The sequence below is a fragment of the Caretta caretta genome, chromosome 6, assembly GCF_965140235.1.
Source record: "Caretta caretta isolate rCarCar2 chromosome 6, rCarCar1.hap1, whole genome shotgun sequence".
Classification (NCBI taxonomy): Eukaryota; Metazoa; Chordata; order Testudines; family Cheloniidae; genus Caretta; species Caretta caretta.
Window position 1 is genome coordinate 14,286,785 of NC_134211.1, and position 19,605 is coordinate 14,306,389.

Genomic DNA, 19,605 nt, shown 5'->3' on the forward strand with positions numbered 1-19,605 from the left:
AGGAGACTCAGGACAGGTCCATGGCGGGCCGGACGGGCCAGAGACAATGGACAGAATCCCACTGGCCCCAATGAGTTTTGATCAAGCCCAAAGCCAGTTGTTGGCAACCTCCTCAGAGAAGCCGAGGGCTGAACAGGCCGTGGAGACTGAGCTCCCATCTCAGTCCTGGGCTCTGCAGAGCAGGTGCCAGCTGGTGTAAATCAGCCATAACCCCATTGGAGTCAATGGGCCAGATCCCCAGCTGGGGTAAATCAGCCACAGCTCCATTGGAGTCAGTGGCCCAGCTCCCCGCAATGGGGTAAATCAACCACAGCTCCATTGGAGTACATGGCCAGAGCCTCAGCTCGTGTAAATCAACATTGCTCAATTTGTGCCAATACTGATTTACACCAGCGAGGACCTGGCCCCTGTGTTTAGCCCCAGGCTATAGAAATCATGGGCACATGAACCGGATTCTGTGTGAGTCTCAAGCATCTCCAGGAACTGCCCGACTTGCCCGGCTGGGGTTCACCTTCTCGTTTAACTCAGAGCAGGAATTCTGGCGCGCCCTTTTCTCAGTAACTGCCATTTGAAAGCCAGTTCCTGGTGCCAGTCGAGGAAGCGCAGGTGAGCAATGCCTCAGTGACCTTTGGCGGTGCACAGGGGAGGGGACTGGTGCGCAATCATCAAGATGAAGCTAAACTGCCACCGTATGTCGGTTGCTGCAGTGGCCCTGTGCAGATAACGGTGCTGGTTTTCATGCGTGTGCCTGCAGGGTCCTGTCCCCACCGAGTGTCTCCGCTGTGCAGATAGCAGCGAGCCGGCGCTGAGCAGTGGGGGTGCCGTTCACTCCCCGCTCTGGGGCTTTTGCTGCACTGCGCGTTTGGCTGCAAATTTCCTGCCACTGAGCAGAAAACTTTCTCACCTCAAACGGTGACCGCAGGCGGAGATAAGAGAATAAATATAGCAGGGAGAAAAAAACACACTGCCTCAGGGACAAGGGGAGGTTATGATTGAAATGGATCAGGTTATTTCTGTCGGGGCTGGGCCTTACGTAACAACCACATCAGTATCTCCTCAGCAATGGCTCTGCCACTGACAATAAGGGCCAGATCCTTAGCAGAGGTGATGCCAATTTACACCTTGCAAGATGTGGAGCATAGACTCCAATAGGGCGACACTGATTTACACCAGCTGGCCCCTTTGACTCTGATAGTGCAATGCTGATTTACACCAGCTGAGGAGCTGGCTTACTGACTCCGATAGAGAGACACTGATTTACACCCAATGGGGATCTGGCCCTTTGACTCCAATGGAGCTATAGCTGATTTACGCCAGCTGGGGATCTGGCACTTCTAAATCTTTAGTCTCCCCTGGCACCCACAGCCCCTTCCTCACCCCCATATCAGGGTCACCCCCTGAATTCCCTGCTCAGTGGGATCTCACCAATACCCCTCATTTCTGAGAGGAATTCAATCTCCATGGTGATTCAGTCTTGGGGGCTCGGGGCTCCTACACTGATCACCCCAGTGGGACTCCAGTCCCTGACCTGGGAGGGAGTCCCCATCTCCTAGAGTAGGAGGGGGATTCTGCCCCTAGGTTTATTCAGCCCTGGGCTGTGTTCTGCCCTGCTCCCCTCCAATGGGAGCCCAGCCCCTTATTGTGGGACCTTTCCCTGGTGCTCCATAGACACTCAGTCTACACTCGTGACACACACAGTGCTCCCCCTCTCTCCTGGCCCTGGGAATTCATGTGCTCGGGTCTTGGGGATACTGGCTGTGAGGAGGCATGAGCATGAACCTCATTGCGAGACGTCTGCGCCTCTCTTGTGCTCGACAGGCTCTGTCAAGGAAGCTGGCAGGCTGGGCTTCAACTCAGCGAGCCGTGACGCAGAGAACCACAGAGGGAGGAAAAGCAGCCTCTTCCTCCCAGCCCCCTCCCTTTCCCCGTGCCAGGTAGCAGAGCCAGCTGGGGTGCAAACGCCCGGTCGCTCAGCCCCGAGCTCACAGATTCAGACGGGGTGGAGGAGGGAGAGACCCAGCCCGATGGGAGTCCAGCAGCCGGCATTCATCTCGTTGGTCTTGGTGGGGATGTGGGGTGAGTACTCAAACTGGCCTCTGCCATTCAGGGACTCAGCGCGGCTGCCCTGATCTACAGAGGAGTCCCAGTGTGTGCGAGCGCCCTTCCCTCTGCAGTCGGGGCATGCAGTAATCACACATCTTCTTGCCACTTGCAGGCGTCCAGCCAGGGGAACCAGGGCAGGATAGATGAGGTCCTACTGAACTGGTGCAGAGATGCAGAGATCCCCTAGGTGGAGTGGTAGATTTCACCCTGTCCTAGCTTTGGTTTTCAGGAACTTAAAACGATGAGCTAGAGCCCCAAATGTGGTAAATTGGTATCACTCCATTGGTGTCAATGGGCCAGATCCCTAATCAGTGTAAATTGGCTTTGCTCCATTGGCATCGATGGGCCAGATCCCCAAATGGGATCTATCTATCTCGCTCCACTGGGCTGATTTACACCATATGAGGAGTTCCCAAAGAACATCTGCTGTGTCTTTGTATTTGCGGCCTTGGTCGGGCATTGTGCTTAGCAGTTTAACATAATAACGATACGTCGTATTTACGTGGCGCCAAAGTGTGTTTGGTGATTTACTCTTCAACATAGGCTGATTAAAGGACTAAAAACCAAACATAGATGGTCAAAACATCAGCCAATAAAATGAGCAGAGCCCCATAAATGAAACCAGCCTGCTATTTAGCACTGCACCTTTTGAAATAAAGCAGGGCTCTAAACCATGAAGAAATATGAGGCTGAGCCTCAGCAGGTGTAAAAGGGCATTGGCGTCAATGGAGTTACAGTCAATCTGGGGATCTGACCCACTGACTGCAATGGAGCTATGCAAATTTACACCGCCTGAGGATCATGTGCAAAAAGCAGTTATGCCATGACTCCGTCTTGTGTAACTACCAGGTCCTCCATCCCTCCCTTTTGTCTATTTATCCACCAATTGCATCTTGTTGTAATCCTAGATCAGGAGCTCTCTGGGGCAGGAACTAGTCTCTCTCTCTCTGTTTGTTCAGCACTGAATAAAGCAGGCCTTGATCACTGACTGGGCCCTGTAGCCACTTCTGCAATACAAATAAGAAGCATAACAACATGCAAAGTGGTAATTCTGTGAGTCCTGTAAAGCGTGTGAGCGAGAACTCGAAATAAGGGAAAGCAGCATCAGTTTTTCTTGAGTCATTTCAATCTGGATGTGCTGAGCTTCAGTTGGTCAGGAGATTTTCAGTGAAATGGTTTTTCACCGGAGAATGCTGATTCGTCAAAACCAAATATTTATGCAGGAAAGGAAACGTTCTTTGGGATGGTTGCTCAGGTCCAGGATGGAATTTCTGGTCAAAGCGAGAGACAGAGCCCCACCAGGGCCTAGCCAATAGCCTTCCGGTTTGGGCACTGCCCTGCAAGACGGCTGGTTTCAACTCGTTTATCCGAGTCAGGCAGAGCAGGGATTTAAACCAGCGCCTCTCATACAATGGGTGAATACCCTAACCACTGGCTTATTCTGGGGCCTCTCTCCCACTCTGTTTTTTCTGAAAAAAATTTGAAAAGGCCTCTCCTTTGTCCCAGTGCATCACAGGAACTTTTTTTGAAATCTCAAACACTGTTGCAGGACAGGAAAACCATTTCCCGCCGAGCTCTGTTGAGAATGTACTGATGCACGTGTCCCAAACACAGGGCGGGCGGGCTGGTTGCCCCTCTGTCTCCTTGTCTGGTCTCTCTGAGCGCACCTACAGCAGGTTTTGGGCCTCTTGCCCCCGTCTCAGGGTGGGATCTCACAATTCTTCCACTCTTAGACCAGGAGCTAGGAACACAGTCCCGCTTACACAAACCGGCTACCATCCTGCAGGCCCTACTGGGCTTGGGGAACCTATGACCAGGTATAGCAGCCAACAGCCGCCTTAAACACAGGATTTTTTATTTAGCAGCTGGAACAAAGCATGAGAGAAAAAGGGATTTGAAATCAACAGCCAGCCTTCGTGAGTGTCTAATTTAGGGTTTAAAAGGAGTTATTCAGAAATGCCACCTCAAATTCACACTCTACCTTATTAATCCAGAATAACTCTCACATGTGGACAAGCCCTTACCTAAGTTCTGCCATCCCACCATGGTGACTGAAGCAGGTCACATTTCCTCAAACACCCCGCAGACTCCCATGTCTCAATCTGGTTCCTTCTGGCATCCCTTTTTTAAATCTTGCCAAGATTTTTTGCTCCTGAGGAGGTTTATTCCAGGGTTGGTAGGTTTTGGCCCCTCTTGGCAAAACCAGTCCTGAAGGCTCAAAGGGGATCAAGCGAGAGCCACTGGAGCTAATTGCTCAGCATTGTCCCATAATGACTCTTAAGCGGCGAGTGATAGTGACCATCACAAACCACCTCCTCTTTCCTGCCTGACCCTGTGAGAAACAGACCAAAATGTCCATGCAGAAAACACCATCCTAATAACCAGGCCAATATACAATCGCTACAGGGTGCACCATATTCACCACAGTGCCACTGGGAAACCAGCCCTCCTGTTCCCCAGACAGCCCACGGATTGTGTCCAGATTGCACGGTCCGTCTAACTGAGGTCGTAAGCACCTTAGGGCGAGGGGCGCATATTCTGAAGGCATTGCGCAGGGCCCGCTGTGCTGTCGGTGCTTAACAAATGCATAACAAACCTCCTCCTTGATAACAACAGCCCGGGGACTAATCCTACCCTGGCCCAGGCTGGGGGACCCAGAGGTGACTCGAGAAGAAGTAAATGTCTAGATCTTTTCCATCTCTTCTCTCTCTGGGACAACCTGGCTCTAGGGCTTTATTCAGTCCCTGTTTGGGCAAAATTTCTGTTGAGCTAGCACAGCACCAGTCAGGATGTAGCCCATTGACTTCAATGGGCGTTTGCCCTGAATAGTTATTTCAGGTCTGTAATAAGCCCCCCTCCCCACCCGCCAACACCAGCCAAAGAAGGAGCAGAGGAGGGACTCTGGAAGAGGAAGGGAAGAGGGGAGACACAAGACTTGACAAATTAGACTGCTGTACTGAACCAGCCTCTCGGCCCAGCCAGTCTGCACCTGAGACCCAATGGCTGGGAGGAAGGCAAGCTGCCAATCATCTGTCTGCCAATCACCATGGCGTCTAGGCACCAAATACAAGATCTAAAGGCCTCAATATGGGGGACAAACCCACCCAGACAAGGGCATGCAGAAGTAGGAGCATTGGCAGCAGATGGAGGGAAGTGATTATTCCCCTCTATTTGGCACTGGTGAGGCCACATCTGGAGTACTGTGTCCAGCGTTGGGTCCCCCACTGCAGAAAGGATGTGGACAAATTGGAGAGAGTCCAGCGGAGGGCAACAAAAATGATTAGGGGGCTGGGGCACATGACTTACGAGGAGAGGCTGAGGGAACTGGGTTTATTTAGTCTGCAGAAGAGAAGAGTGAGGGGGGATTTGATATCAGCCTTCATTACCTGAAGGGGGGTTCCAAACAGGATGGAGCTAGGCTGTTCTCAGTGGCGGCAGATGACAAAACAAGAAGCAATGGTCTCAAGTTGCAGTGGGGGAGGTCTAGGTTGGATATTAGGAAAAACGATTTCACTAGGAGGGTGGTGAAGCATTGGAATGGGTTACCTAGGGAGGTGGTGGAATCTCCATCCTTAGCGGTTTTTAAGGCCCGGCTTGACAAAGTCCAGGCTGCGATGATTTAGTTGGGGTTGGTCCTGCTTCGAGCAGAGGGTTGGACTAGATGACCTCCTGAGGCCTCTTCCAACCCTAATCTTCTATGATTCTATGATCAAGGAGGGATCATAGAATCATAGAACTATAGGGCTGGAAGGGACATTGAGACATCATCAACTCCAGGCTCCTGCACTGTAGCAGGACCAAGTAAGCCTACGGCTCAGTCCATTTTCCCCTTTGCCCCCATTTATCTGATACACCTTAGGCCCCTCCCCCTCTAATTTTTCTCCCACTGGTGCTCAACTACCCTGGAGGCGGCAATCTCTTTGCATGGGGCCATATGTTGCCCGCTTTATTCACCCTAGAGGTGCCCAAAGGGGTCAGTGGGGCTCTGCGTGTGCCAGTGATGCAAGCCAATTTGGGTTCCAAACCTCGTCATGTAGCTAAGCCAGCCTTGCAAAAAACCATCAGGCACATTTGCCAACCCATGCACAAAATCTGCTAGCAGCCCTGAGTAATGAGAAAGAGAAATCTAACTCTATCGGACTCACCCCTCAGAAAAATAAAATAAAAACCACAATCACTGGCACCAGGAGAGTTGAAATCTGCAAGGCTGCATTAATAAAACACAGTCCTGGCCATTGGAAGCCACTTTGTCTTCCCCACCACTTGTCTGTTCACGCTCCTGCTGTGTGGCATGGATCAGGGCCCCACTTGTGCTAGGCATTGTACAGACATGCATAACAAACAAATGGCCCCTGCCTAAAGGCCTGGTCTACAGGCAGCTTCTGTACTGGTCTATCTATTTTGTTTAGAGGTTTGATTTTTACCAGCACAACCTCCAGTGTGGACACAGCTATACCAGTATCAAGTTACCTTATACCATTTTGTACTTCATTCCACTTCTCATAAGGAAATAAGCTATGCCGGTATAAGCACAGTTATGCCAATATAACGAAGTCCACACTCGAGGAATTGTGCCCCTTTTAACTACACTGGGATTGTTAAAGCGGTACAACTTTCTAGTGTAGACAAGGTTAAGTATTGTCTAAATCTTAGACTGTGAGCATTCTGGGGCAACGGCTGCTTTTGTATTGTTTATACTGAGCCTAGTACAAAGGGGTCTTGATCCCTGACTGGGATCTGGAAGTGCAATAGCCGCCATACACAATAATAAATCAAGATTGAATGCCTTTCTTAAAACTACACTCTAGCTCAACCACAAGAAATGTGCTTGATTCAGGAATCACTGGGTGAATTCCATGGCCTCTGTTATATTGGATGATTATAATGGCCCCCTTCTGACCCTAAAATGCTGATTTTCAGCAGGTCTTGTAATACAGGGAAAGTTCCAGAAGACTGGAAGAAAGCTAATGTTGTGTCAATATTTTAAAAGGATAAACGGGATGAATCGGATAATTATAGGCCTGTCAACATGACATCGATCCCAAGCAAGATAATGGAGGGGCTGATACAGGACTCAGTTAATAAAGAATTAAAGGGAGGTAATACAATTAATACCAAATCAACATGGGTTTATGGAAAGCAGATCTTGTCAAACTAACTTGATATCTTTTTTTTTTCTTTTTATGAGATTATAAGTTTGGTTGATAAAGGTAATCGAGTTGATGTAATATACTTAGACTTCTGTAAGGCATTTGACTTGGTATCGCATGACATTTGGATGAAAAATCTAGAAAGATATCAAATTAACATGGCATGCATTAAATGGATTAAAAGCTGGCAAACGATAGGTCTCAAAATGTAACCGCAAACAGGGAATCGTCATCAAATGGATGTGTTTCTAGTGGGGTCCCATAGGATCAGTTCTTGGCCCTATGCTACTAACATTTTTATTAATGACCTGGAAGAAAATGTAAAATCATCACTGATAACATTTTCAGATGACATAATAATCCAGGAGTGGTAAATAATGATACAGAGCAATCTGAATCACTTGGTAAACTGGGGGCAAGCAGACAATATGTGTTTTAATATGTATGCACCCGGGAACAAAGGATGTAGGCCATCCTTACAGAATGGAGGACTCTATCCTGGGAAGCAGTGACTCTGAAACAGATTTGGGGGTTATGGTGGATAATCAGCTTAACAGGCGCTCCCATGCGATGCTGTGGCCAGAAGGGTAATGCTATCCTGGGATGCTTCTATGGTAATCTCAAATAGGAACAGAGAGGTTTTTTTTAACCTCTGTATTTGGCACTGGCATGATTGCTGCTGGAATCCTGCGTCCAGTTCTGGTGTCCATAATTCAAGAAAGATGCTAATAAATTGGAGAGGGTTCGGAGAGAAGCCTCAAGAATGATTAAAGAATTAGAACCCATGCCATATAGTGAAAGACTCAGAGAGCTCAATCTATTTCACTTAACAACAGAAGGTTATGGGTGAGTTGATTACACTCTATAAGTACCTACATGAGTGACAAATATTTAATAATAGGTGTTATGTTGTCTGGAGTCGCTCGTGATTAAGAGTGCTTAGTTCAGGGCAGACTGTCAAAAACACCCCAAACAGGTGGTACATTCTATAATTAGATTTCACCAACCCAGTACCAGAGTACTACAATAGTCTTATAATGGAGTTCACAGACAGTCCCCTTAGACTCTCCAGTCCATCTTGCTACCAAGGCAAGCTGGACTATGTGACAAATGGTCCCTTAAACCTAAATAAATCACAAAATATTCAGGTTACCTCCAGTCCCAAGAGACCAATCATTCACCCAGATCAATTTGTGTCTTAGATCTCACATCAAAGATAGTGCTGGTAGCCAATTCTAAAGTAAACTAACTAAAGGTTTATTAGCTAAGAAAAAGGAATGAGAGTTACTGAGAGGTTAAAGCAGGTGAAAATATCTGGACAGTCTATAATTCCAAATGGTAGCAGAGATGTAATAATGTCAGTTTCCCAAATAAAAACAAACAAAAAAAGTCTCTCAGGGCTACCCAGAATAACTCTGGAGATCTCCGTCTTCTTGTTCTGTTATTCTACCCTGTTAGAATCTAAACAGTCCAGAGATGAAGAATTTTTCCCTGTGTCCGTACTTATAGCTTCTCACAGAAACCAAGCTGACACATGGTCTCTTTCTCTGATGCCAGAGAATGAGGAGTGCACTTAGAGCCTTTGATCTCCGATCATCACACACAGTGACCACTTGCTTTGAAATTAGCACTCTCCTGTTAAAGTTCTTCAGTTGCATTCCACAAAGCTTCTTTCTCATTTGAAGGGTTATTTATAGGGCTGTCAATTAATCACAGTTAACTCAAAAAAATTAATCACGATTTTAAAAATAAATGTGATTAATCACATTTTAATTGCACTGTTAAACAATAGAATACCAATTTAAATGTATTAAATATTTTGGATGTTTTTCTACATTTTCATATATATTGTATTCTGTGTTGTAACTGAAATAAAAAAGTGTACAAAACCAAAACAATGTAAAACTTCTGCGCCTACAAGTCCTCTCAGTGCTTTTTGTTCAGCCAATCACTAAGACAAAAAAGTTCGTTTACAGGAGATAATGCTGCCTTCTTCTTAGTATCATAGAAGATTAGGGTTGGAAGAGACCTCAGGAGGTCATCTGGTCCAACCCCCTGCTCAAAGCAGGACCAACCTTAACTAAATCATCTCAGCCAGCGCTTTGTCAAGCTGGGCCTTAAAAACCGCTAAGGATGGAGATTCCACCACCTCCCTAGGTAACCCATTCCAGTACTTCACCACCCTCCTAGTGAAATAGGTTTTCCTAATATCCAACCTCGATGTCCCCCACTGCAACTTGAGACCATTGCTTCTTGTTCTGTCATCTGCCACCACTGAGAACAGCCTAGCTCCATCTTGTTTGGAACCCGCTTTCAGGTAGTTGAAAGTAGCTATCAAATCCCCCCTCACTCTTCTCTTCTGCAGACTAAATAAGCCCAGTTTTCTCAGCCTCTCATCATAAGATATATGTCCCAGCCCCCTAATCATTTTCATTGCCCTCTGCTGGACTCTCTCCAATTTATCCACATCCTTTCTGTAGTGGAGGGCCCAAAACTGGATGCAATACTCCAGATGTGGCCTCACCAGTGCCAAATAGAGGGGAATAATCACTTCCCTCGATCTGCTGGCAATGCTTCTACTTTTGTAGCTGGCATTGCAAAGTATTTACATGCCAGATATGCTAAACATTCGTTTGCCCCTTTGTACTTCAGCCATTGTTCCAGAGGACATGCTTCCATGCTGATGATGCTCGTTAAAAAAATAATGTGTTAATTAAATTTGTGACTGAACTCCTTGGGGGAGAATTGTATGTCCCCTGCTCTGTTCTACCCCTATCCTGCCATATATTTCATGTTATAGCAGTCTCAGATGATGACCAGCATATGTGGTTCATTTTAAGAACACTTTCACTGCAGATTTGACAAAACCCAAAGAAGGTACCAATGTGAGATTTCTAAAGATAGCTAAAACACTCGACCCAAGATTTAAGAATCTCAAGTGCCTTCCAAAATCTGATCAGGACGGGGTGTGGAGCATGCTTTTAGATATCTTAAAAGAGCAGCACTCTGATGCGGAAACTACAGAACCCGAACCACCAAAAAAGAAAATCAACCTTCTGCTGGCGGCATCTGACTCAGATAATGAAAATGAACACGCATCGGCCCATCCTGCTTTGGATTGTTATTGAGTAGAACCCATCATCAGCATGGACGCATGTGCCCTAGAATGGTGGTTGAAGCATGAAGGAACACATGAATCTTTACCATATCTGGCATTGATGCTGGCTACAACAGTGCCATGAGAATGCCTGTTCTCACTTTCAAGTGACATTGTAAACAAGAAGCGGGCAGCATTATCTCCTACACATGTAAACAAACTTGTTTGTCTGAGCGATTGGCTGAACAAGAAGTAGGACTAAGTGATTTTGCAGGCTTTAAAATTTTACATTTTTTTATTTTTTAATGCAGTTTATTTTGTACATAATTCTATATTTGTAAGTTCAACTTTCATGATAAAGAGATTGTACTACAGTACTTGTATTAAGTGAATTGCAAAATACTATTCCTTTTGGTTTTTTACAGTGCAAATACTCGTAATCAAAAATAAATATAAAGTGAGTACTGTACACTTTGTATTCTGTGCTGTAATTGAAATTAATATATTTGAAAATGTAGAAAGCATCCAAAATATTTAAATAAATGGTATTCTATTATTGTTTAATAGTGCGATTAATCGTGAATAATTTTTTTAATCGCACGATTAATCATGATTAATTTTTTTAATCGCTTGACAGCCTTAGTTATTTAGTTACAGGGGTGCACACAATATAAATGTTTGCCATTACATTATAACAGGATACAAATAAGTGATAACAATGCATGCAGCATCCCTTTTGTTTTCATGAAGTTCAAACACCAAAGACATTCTTATACATTTAACAATCACTTTGATCTATACTAATACACAAGTGGGTCGGCCTGGCTTCCAGCTCTGCATTTGTAAGTGTTCAGTGAAGCCTGGGGCGTTGGCATGTACTGGCACCTGGCCTGCCGGCGTCACAATGGGCTCTTCAGTCTAGCAGAGAAAGGTAGAACACCGATCCAATGGCTGGAAGTTGAAGCTAGAAAAATTCAGACTGGAAAAAAGGTGTCAATTTTTAATGGTGAGGGCAGTTAGCTAGTGGAACAATTTACCAAGGGTTGTGGTGGATTTCTTGATCACTGACAGTTTTTAAATCAAGATACAATGTTTTTCTAACAGATCTGTTCTAGGAATTATTTTCTAAGGCCTATGTTGTACAGGAGGTCAGACTAGCTGATCACCAGTGAATCTATAAAGTCACGCTAGTGCGGAGGGCCTGCCCAAGATCCCATGCCCTATTTATATTCTGTGTTAAGGATACTATAGGCCAGATCTTCAGCTGAGGTAAACTGATGTAGCCCCATTGACTCTAATGGAGCTAGGGCCTATTTATACCAGCTGGGCCACTGATTTCATTGGAGTAACGCTGATTTCTACCAGCTGGGGATCTGGCCCATTGAGTCCAATGCAGTTATGCTGATTTGCACCAGCTGGGGATCTGGCCCATTGATTCCAATGGAGCTATGCTGATTTGCACCAGCTGGAGATCTGGATCCAAGTATTTAAAAATAACCAAAAATTCAATATTCAGGTGCGACATGAGCAGGAAAGTGCATGGAAACATGGCCCGTTCCTCACGGTGTCTTTGAATCACCTTAGATTGTCTCTGCACCAGTCCTGTGAGCATTGCACAGTTGTGGGAGAGTGAGGTGGGGGGGTGGTCTATTCTGCTTCTGGCAACATCAGCAGGCTTGCCCGCTCTGGACTCTGTATTCCTGGCAATGACAATGGTGCAGGAGGCAGGAACGGCTAAGCTGGATTTCCAGATCCCGCAGGGAGCTTGTTGCGCTTATGGCGGTTAGAAAAATCCACCGTGGATTTGCGAATTGAGCACGTGGTATCTAGACTTGCGGGTGGGAATCAGTGTGGAGCCCGTGATCTCCTTGGAACAGACTGACTAGAACCACAGTTTAAATAAGAAAAGGAGTACTTGTGGCACCTTAGAGACTAACCAATTTATTTGAGCATGAGCTTTTGTGAGCTACAGCTCACTTCATAGGATGCATACCGTGGAAACTGCAGAAGACATTATATACACAGAGACCATGAAACAATACCTCCTCCCACCCCACTCTCCTGCTGGTAATAGCTTATCTAAAGTGATCATCAAGTTGGGCCATTTTCAGCACAAACCCAGTGAAGACTGTGTGCTCTGAAGATGTCCTTACTTTGCTGCCCACTCCTTCCTCAAGATCACGGCTGGTAAGGGTTTCCTGGTGATTTTCCAGACAGAGCCCTTGGGGTAGGAATCCGCCTGCACTGCACAACTTCCCATCAGCTTCAGTGGCACACAGCGAATCAGAGAATGCATTTAGTTTTGCTGGAGCTTTGCAATCCTTCTTTCAGCTGCCCCCACACCCTCTGCAGCCTTTGGTGATCACTGAAGGTGTTGGAGCTGCTACCATCTCACTCCAAATACTTTCAAGCAAGCTGGGCCAAATTTCCTTTAAAATGGTGTTGCCGGCACCCAGTGCCGAGAGGCTGAACAACAGCTTGAGTGGTTCGTTACCCGGTGTGCTACACCCAATAATCACAACGGGGTGGAGAAGCAGAAAAGTTTATTTGCAGCTGCAAAAAGGTACAGGGAGAATAAAATCTCAAATCCTGCACAACAGAGCAGGAAGTTACACAGGCTTTTATACATCCTTTTTCTCAGCATACTTATCCAATAGCAAGCTGCCCCAAGTATCCATATAGCCAGCCAATCCAGTTCCCAGCTAGTTCCCTGATTCTCTGTATCATTTGTTAAACTATACATAAAGCTGCTTTATTTAGCATTGTTCTTCCATATCTCCCCTGTTTGGCCTTGCTTAGTTTCAGGCAGTCTGACTCTGCAACATACTGTTGCAGATTCTCAGCATAACTGCTGTGTGTGCCTCCAGGCGGGGGGGGCCAAGGACACTTGGGCCTAGTACGCAGAGCTGCGGCGAGTGCCTCCAGGCAGGAGGGGGGGCCAAGGACACCTGGGCCTAGTGCGAGGGGGCTTCATCAACACTCGTGGTCTTCCATCCCCTCGAGTTACCTAGTGGCCATGCCCCAGTGTCCCCAACAACTCCCCCCTTTGAGAACACTCAACATTCTTGGCTCTGAGTTTTCTCACTTGGGCTACTTATTTCTTTACAATATGACTTTGCATAAGCACTTTGTGATAGCCCTGAAGAGAACGACTTATTAACTTTTGCAAAAGGGCCCTAACACATGATACTGCACAGCATAATACCAGTAATATAAGCAATACAGAAAAGAGAATTTTCAATAGCAGGCTAAATAAACCACCAAGCCAAGACGACAAACCCCAGCCTGAAAACAAGGTTTGCAACCAATCGTTCTCTGGGGCAGTATAGGCAACCTGTGCTCCGGCTCGGGCATGGGCCTTAGCCTGTACCACCTTTTTATAGATTTTATAACTGCTATTATTTACATATACATAACATCGGGGCCCGATGAGGGCACAAACCCCTCCTTGGGATGCCAAGAGATAGTCCAAAGCCAGCCTGTTTTGGAGGGAAAACGTCCTGAGCTGCTGTACCTCTTTATTTAATGTTTTTACTGCTGACCCTAAATCACTAACCGAGTCCTCTAACTCTAAGGCCACTTTCTCAAGTACCATCTGCAGCCTTATAGTATAGCGGCCTATGCATGCCATGGCTGGCCCAGTAAACAGTGGCGCTATTCCCAGTACAGAGCACCCTACCAGCTTCTCGGTTGTGAGGGGATTCTTCATATTGCCCTCCAATGCCTTAGTCAGTTGCCGCAGGGTCTTTTCTCGTGACTCAACAGAGGTGTCTCGGGCATTTCTAATCTTTCCTTTGGGCAGTGTGGCAGTTATGGAAAGATGAGGAACTCCATGAGCTATATAACAGCTACCTGTCCAGTTGGCTGGCAGCACCTTGTAAGCCTTTCGGCCACATACAAAATAGTGACCCTGTAGGGCCCAGTAAGGACTGTTTCTTAAGGGGATTCCTGGGATATTTAAGGCTGCTTTGGCTGCTTTTTTAAACAATTTATATGCCCCTAAGGGGGCATCCCATCCTCCTGATTGGGTACAAGTGGGGGCATTTCTAATTGTGCCGTTCAAATTACACTCGCCATAGGGACCACTACAAACCCACCATTGGCTTGCTACATTGGAGATATTAACTGGACAGCAAGTTACATTTCCAAACCCCTTTTTTTGTGGTAAGATTATTTGTAAGTATTTCCCTAAAAGGGGAGGAACCATTACACCCACACTGTTGGCCTCCCCTGTTGGTCTTTATCCAATACCCATCAGCCCACTGTGTAATAACACAGGAGCTCTTTCCCACAGGATGCCCATAGTGATCAGATCGGTTTCGGGTAAAACATAATACTTCCTCAGTGCGTACGGCAACTGAAAAGTCCTGGTCCTGATGGGTGGCCTGCTGTAAAGAGGTCTTATTCCAGAACGGTGAGTCCGTTCTTTCCTGCTCTTTGGTGGTGACTAATTCTGCTAGGGTCAAGGGCAGCATGTCCAGGGGCATTCCTGTTTTGGGGGATAGTGGAGTTGGAGCACATACCCAGCAATCAGTCTGGTTTGTTAAATTAGCAACATGGTGCGCAAGCAAAACAAAGGAGTTATGCTCCCGATATGCACAGTTTGGAAATACCAATACAGAGAATAACAATGTTACCCAATTAATTATGACCAGAGTCTTCCCAACCCAGGGTCTCCAGTATCTGGGTGGGCCCATTTTAGCATTAAGGTGCCCACTATTTGTGTCTTTTAAACAGTAGCTTTAGCCCGAGATCTCACTAGATGAGGAGTCAGCAGGTTGGACGGTCCACTGTTCTGCTGACGAGGGGGCAGGTACTGCCTTCAGATGAGAGTGATGAATCCAGTTCTTGTGTCCCTTGATCTTTGCCGCTGTATGGGAGATCAGCAGGACGGTATAGGGTCCTTTCCACTTTTCCTGGAGAGGCTCGTCTTTCCAGGTGCGAACAAGCACAGAGTCACCGGGCTGTAAGGAGTGAACGGGAGAGTCCAAGGGGAGAGGCTGGGAATCCTTGCTATACCTGTGAAGAGACAAGAGAACAGCAGACAGGGAACACATATACTGTGACAAAAAACCATTACCCAACTCCCATTCCCCCGACAGAACCGGGGTGCCATTCATAGGCCATGCCCTTCCAAACATAATTTCAAAGGGACCGAGCCCTAATCTACCCTTTGGGAGAACGCGGATACGGAGTAGGACGAGGGGCAAAGCATCAGTCCATCGCAGTGAGGCTTCTTGGCACACTTTTGAGAGATGCCGTTTAAGGGTCTGATTGGTATGCTCCACTACCCCACTGGCTTGCGGTCTCCAGGGCGTATGGAGTTTCCAGGGGATCTGTAAGGCATGTGAGATGCTTTGAATGATTTTTGACGTGAAGTGTGTCCCGTTGTCAGATTTCATCCACAGGGGGAGTCCAAAGCGAGGAATGATCTCCTTAACAAACTTGAGGGCCACTGTTCTGGCAGTGCAGTTACGACATGGGAAGGCTTCTGGCCATCCGCTGAACCGATCCACTATGACAAGGAGATATTTGAACCCTTGGGTCCGGGGAAACTCAGTAAAGTCTATTTGCCACACTTGTCCAGGGCCCGGAGTGGGTTCTAGGGCAGCTGGTGGCACAGGATGTCCCGGTCGGGGGTTATTCTTTTGGCAGACTAAGCAGTCTGCTTGTACCTGGGCAGCCAGGGGTCGGAGTCCGGAAGTGATAAAGTATTTTTCCATTAGCTGGATAAGTGCTTCCCTGCCAGCATGAGTGGTTTGATGTAGTTTCTGCAGCACTGGCCGGATTAGGCCCTTTGGTAAGAGGACCTTCCCTTCTGGGGAATGGAGCCATCCCTCCTTTCACAACAGCATAACCCGCCCTCCTTTGCCCATTTATTACAGTACTGCTACCATCAGTGTACCACTCATAATCTGCATTTGGGAGGGGTACATCCTTTAAATCCAGACGGCTGGAGTACTGGACATCTATGATCTCTAAACAGTTATGTTTCTGTTCCTCTGTTTCTGGCAAGAGGGTGGCTGGGTTAAGGGAGGGGCAAGGCTGTAAGGTGACTTCAGAGTTCTCTAACAGCTTAGCCTGGTACCAAGCAATCCGAGCAATCCGAGCCTGGGTGAGCCAAAGCCCTCCCTTTGCATCCAATAAGGCTCGGACCATGTGGGGAGTATAGATTTGCATAACCCCTCCCAATGTTAGCTTCTCGGCTTCCTCAAGCAATAGGGCAGTAGCTGCGACCGCCCGTAAACATGCTGGCCAACCCTTTGCAACCTGATCCAATTGCTTAGAAAAATAAGCCACAGGACGTCTCCATGCTCCTAACAGCTATGTAAGCACTCCTAGGGCCACCCCCCTTCGTTCATGTACATACAACTGAAATGGCTTAGAGAGATCTGGCAGGCCCAGAGCTGGGGCTTCCATCAATTTTCTTTTCAGGATTTTAAATGCCCTGTCAGCCTCTGGAGTCCAATAGAAGGGGTAGATCCACTCCTTTTACACAGTCATACAGGGGTTTAGCCCACAGTCCAAACTCTGGGATCCATATTCTGCAAAAGCCTGCCATACCCAGAAATGCCCTGAGCCGCTTACAATTATTTGGAGAGGAACTTGACAGATAGATTCCTTTCTTTTTTTTTTCGCTTGAACGCTGACGCTCCCCTTGCCTTAGCTGTAACCTGATCCCTCTCCACCTCAGACAACAGGGTTCTCAGGAGGATATTACAGTCGTCTCAATCGGCTTGTGACTACTGAGGCACCCCTCAAAGACTGAAATAAACCTGCTTGCGTTCGTTGAGAATTTCCCAGCCTGTGTTTTAAAAGCTGCTAAGTCTATTGGATTGAATGGCACATGGGTATACACTTGCATAGTGGTAGCCTGACGTCCGTCTGCCCCTGGGCAAGCCACAACCGTCTCGGTAAGCAAAGGATAGAGTACCACCGAGGGGGCAATCTCTGTAACCCGAGGCATCCTACCCTTATACGGTGGGGGTGTGGGGGCCGAAGGGGACACCGGCTCTGCCATTACAGTGGGGGTGGGGGTCTGGGGACTAACATTAGCTGCTACCGAACCAGTCGGAGTCAGATTACAGCGCTGTAAAATATCTGGTCGAGTACATAAAGTCAGAAACAAATGCGCATACATATGTTCATTCTATTTCCTTGTTCTCTGACAGAACAGGAGTAACTGAAGGATCGTGTTGTAATTAATTGACCCTCCTGGTGGCCACCACTCCTGGTCCTCTAGTTGATATTGAGGCCAGTCAACTGTACAGAATCGTTTTAATTGGCTCTTAGTCATCGGATCCGCACCAAATACCTTCCAGTTTGCTAGAATGCACTCTAGGGGCGTACACCGTGCCCTAACCTCTGAGCTCTGTCCCTGTCCCATATCTACAGGGTAACTCTGGGCGTCCCCAGGTTCCAACAGAGCATATAATCCGGATTTTAAAAGGTTCCTACCTTATCCAAGGGACCGGTTCTTCACCGTGGCCTGCAGCTGCTCCTCCCCCATGTCTAAGGGACCGGTTCTTCACCGCCGTCCACAACAGCTTCTCCACTATATGAGTGCGTTGCACCGTTGTGCCCTCTGGGGTCGATCAAATCGCGTCTCCTCCGAGGCCCCCGATGAACTCACCGGTGCGCGCTGGGCATCGGTTCTCGCCGCAATCCTTGACCTCCAGGAGGGGTCCGGGCAAGGCTAAATTGCAGCCTCGTCGCCCACCCAGGGACGCCAAAAGCTGTTGCCGGCACCCAGTGCCGAGAGGCTGAACAACAGCTTGAGTGGTTCGTTACCCGGTGTGCTACACCCAATAATCACAACGGGGTGGAGAAGCAGAAAAGTTTATTTGCAGCTGCAAAAAGGTACAGGGAGAATAAAATCTCAAATCCTGCACAACAGAGCAGGAAGTTACACAGGCTTTTATACATCCTTTTTCTCAGCATACTTATCCAATAGCAAGCTGCCCCAAGTATCCATATAGCCAGCCAATCCAGTTCCCAGCTAGTTCCCTGATTCTCTGTATCATTTGTTAAACTATACATAAAGCTGCTTTATTTAGCATTGTTCTTCCATATCTCCCCTGTTTGGCCTTGCTTAGTTTCAGGCAGTCTGACTCTGCAACATACTGTTGCAGATTCTCAGCATAACTGCTGTGTGTGCCTCCAGGCGGGGCGGGGGGGGCCAAGGACACTTGGGCCTAGTACGCAGAGCTGCGGCGAGTGCCTCCAGGCAGGAGGGGGGGCCAAGGACACCTGGGCCTAGTGCGAGGGGGCTTCATCGACACTCGTGGTCTTCCATCCCCTCGAGTTACCTAGTGGCCATGCCCCAGTGTCCCCAACAATGGGGTTTTCAGACGTGAACATGATCCCACTGGGGTGCTGGCAGGGCTTGCACCCAGGGTCTTCTGCACTAAGGACACGAGCTGCAGGAGTGAATCCTCCCCCTAGAAGCAGGGCCAGACTCATAAAGGTCTGTAGGCCAGCCATTGGCAGGGCATGTGTCACAGACACTGAGAGGCAGGTTGGGCTAATGGATAGGGCCACAGATGGGAACTCAGGAGACGTCATGTGACACTTCCCAGGAGTTTCCAGGGTTGTGAGGCACCTCTCCCACCACCTGCCCTTAGCTTGAGGGAGCCTTGTCTGTGCCTGCCGGGGGTCAGGCCCCTGACTCCTCCGCCCACGCAAGCACTGCCCTCTCAGTCTACACAGCCCCACTGTCCCTCTGCAGGTTAGCAATTGGCACAATCCACCCCCAAGTCCCTGTGAGCATCTCCCTGTAGTGCCCAGCCCTCAGTCCACTGGACACTCACAGACATCACACAGCTGCTGTTCCCAAAGTAACAGTATCCGGTAGCTTCCCAGTTACACCTCGGATCACCGCTCAGCTCAACTCACAGTACGTCGATACGTTTATAGGGAAATCAAGGATAAGTGTATTTAACAAGGAACAGCGGTTCAAGTCATAGCAAGTAAGTAGAAATATTGGAAATGATTGGTTACATGTCAAATAAAACCACCTCCTGCTGTCCAGGCCTAGACTTAACAAACAAGACACTTTTCTGGCTCATGAAGTTTAGCTCACCCAAAGTCTTTCTCCCAGCACCTAACAACCAGGCCAGCTAAACAAGCATGCTGGTGGCTTTTCCCGTAGGTGATGGTTAATGGGGTACCTCTGTACCCCCAGATAGAGTTCCAACCACCCAGTGTCTTCACTTGTAAATGGGGTACCCCCCTGCTGCTTGTTATTGCCTGTCT

The 19,605-nt window shown here is 47.6% G+C and overlaps 1 protein-coding gene and 1 long non-coding RNA gene across 5 annotated transcripts in view; one reads left to right on the forward strand and one right to left on the reverse strand.

Moving 5' to 3' along the window:
* The first annotated feature begins 1,908 nt into the window (after window positions 1-1,908).
* CD5 (CD5 molecule) overlaps window positions 1,909-19,605 on the forward strand; it is a 30,863-nt gene continuing 13,166 nt past the window's right edge. For all 4 annotated transcript variants that reach the window (XM_048852958.2, XM_075129248.1, XM_075129249.1 and 1 more), the window contains exon 1: window positions 1,909-2,076. In XM_048852958.2, the coding sequence (XP_048708915.1) occupies window positions 2,025-2,076 (52 nt within the window). In that variant the 5' untranslated portion in view covers window positions 1,909-2,024. The remainder of the gene's footprint in view (window positions 2,077-19,605) is intronic.
* On the reverse strand, window positions 12,877-18,914 carry LOC142072470 (uncharacterized). Its single transcript, XR_012668835.1, has 2 exons — window positions 17,809-18,914; window positions 12,877-15,369 (listed from the first exon to the last, which is right to left on the reverse strand). It is a non-coding gene; the product is annotated as an uncharacterized LOC142072470 (long non-coding RNA).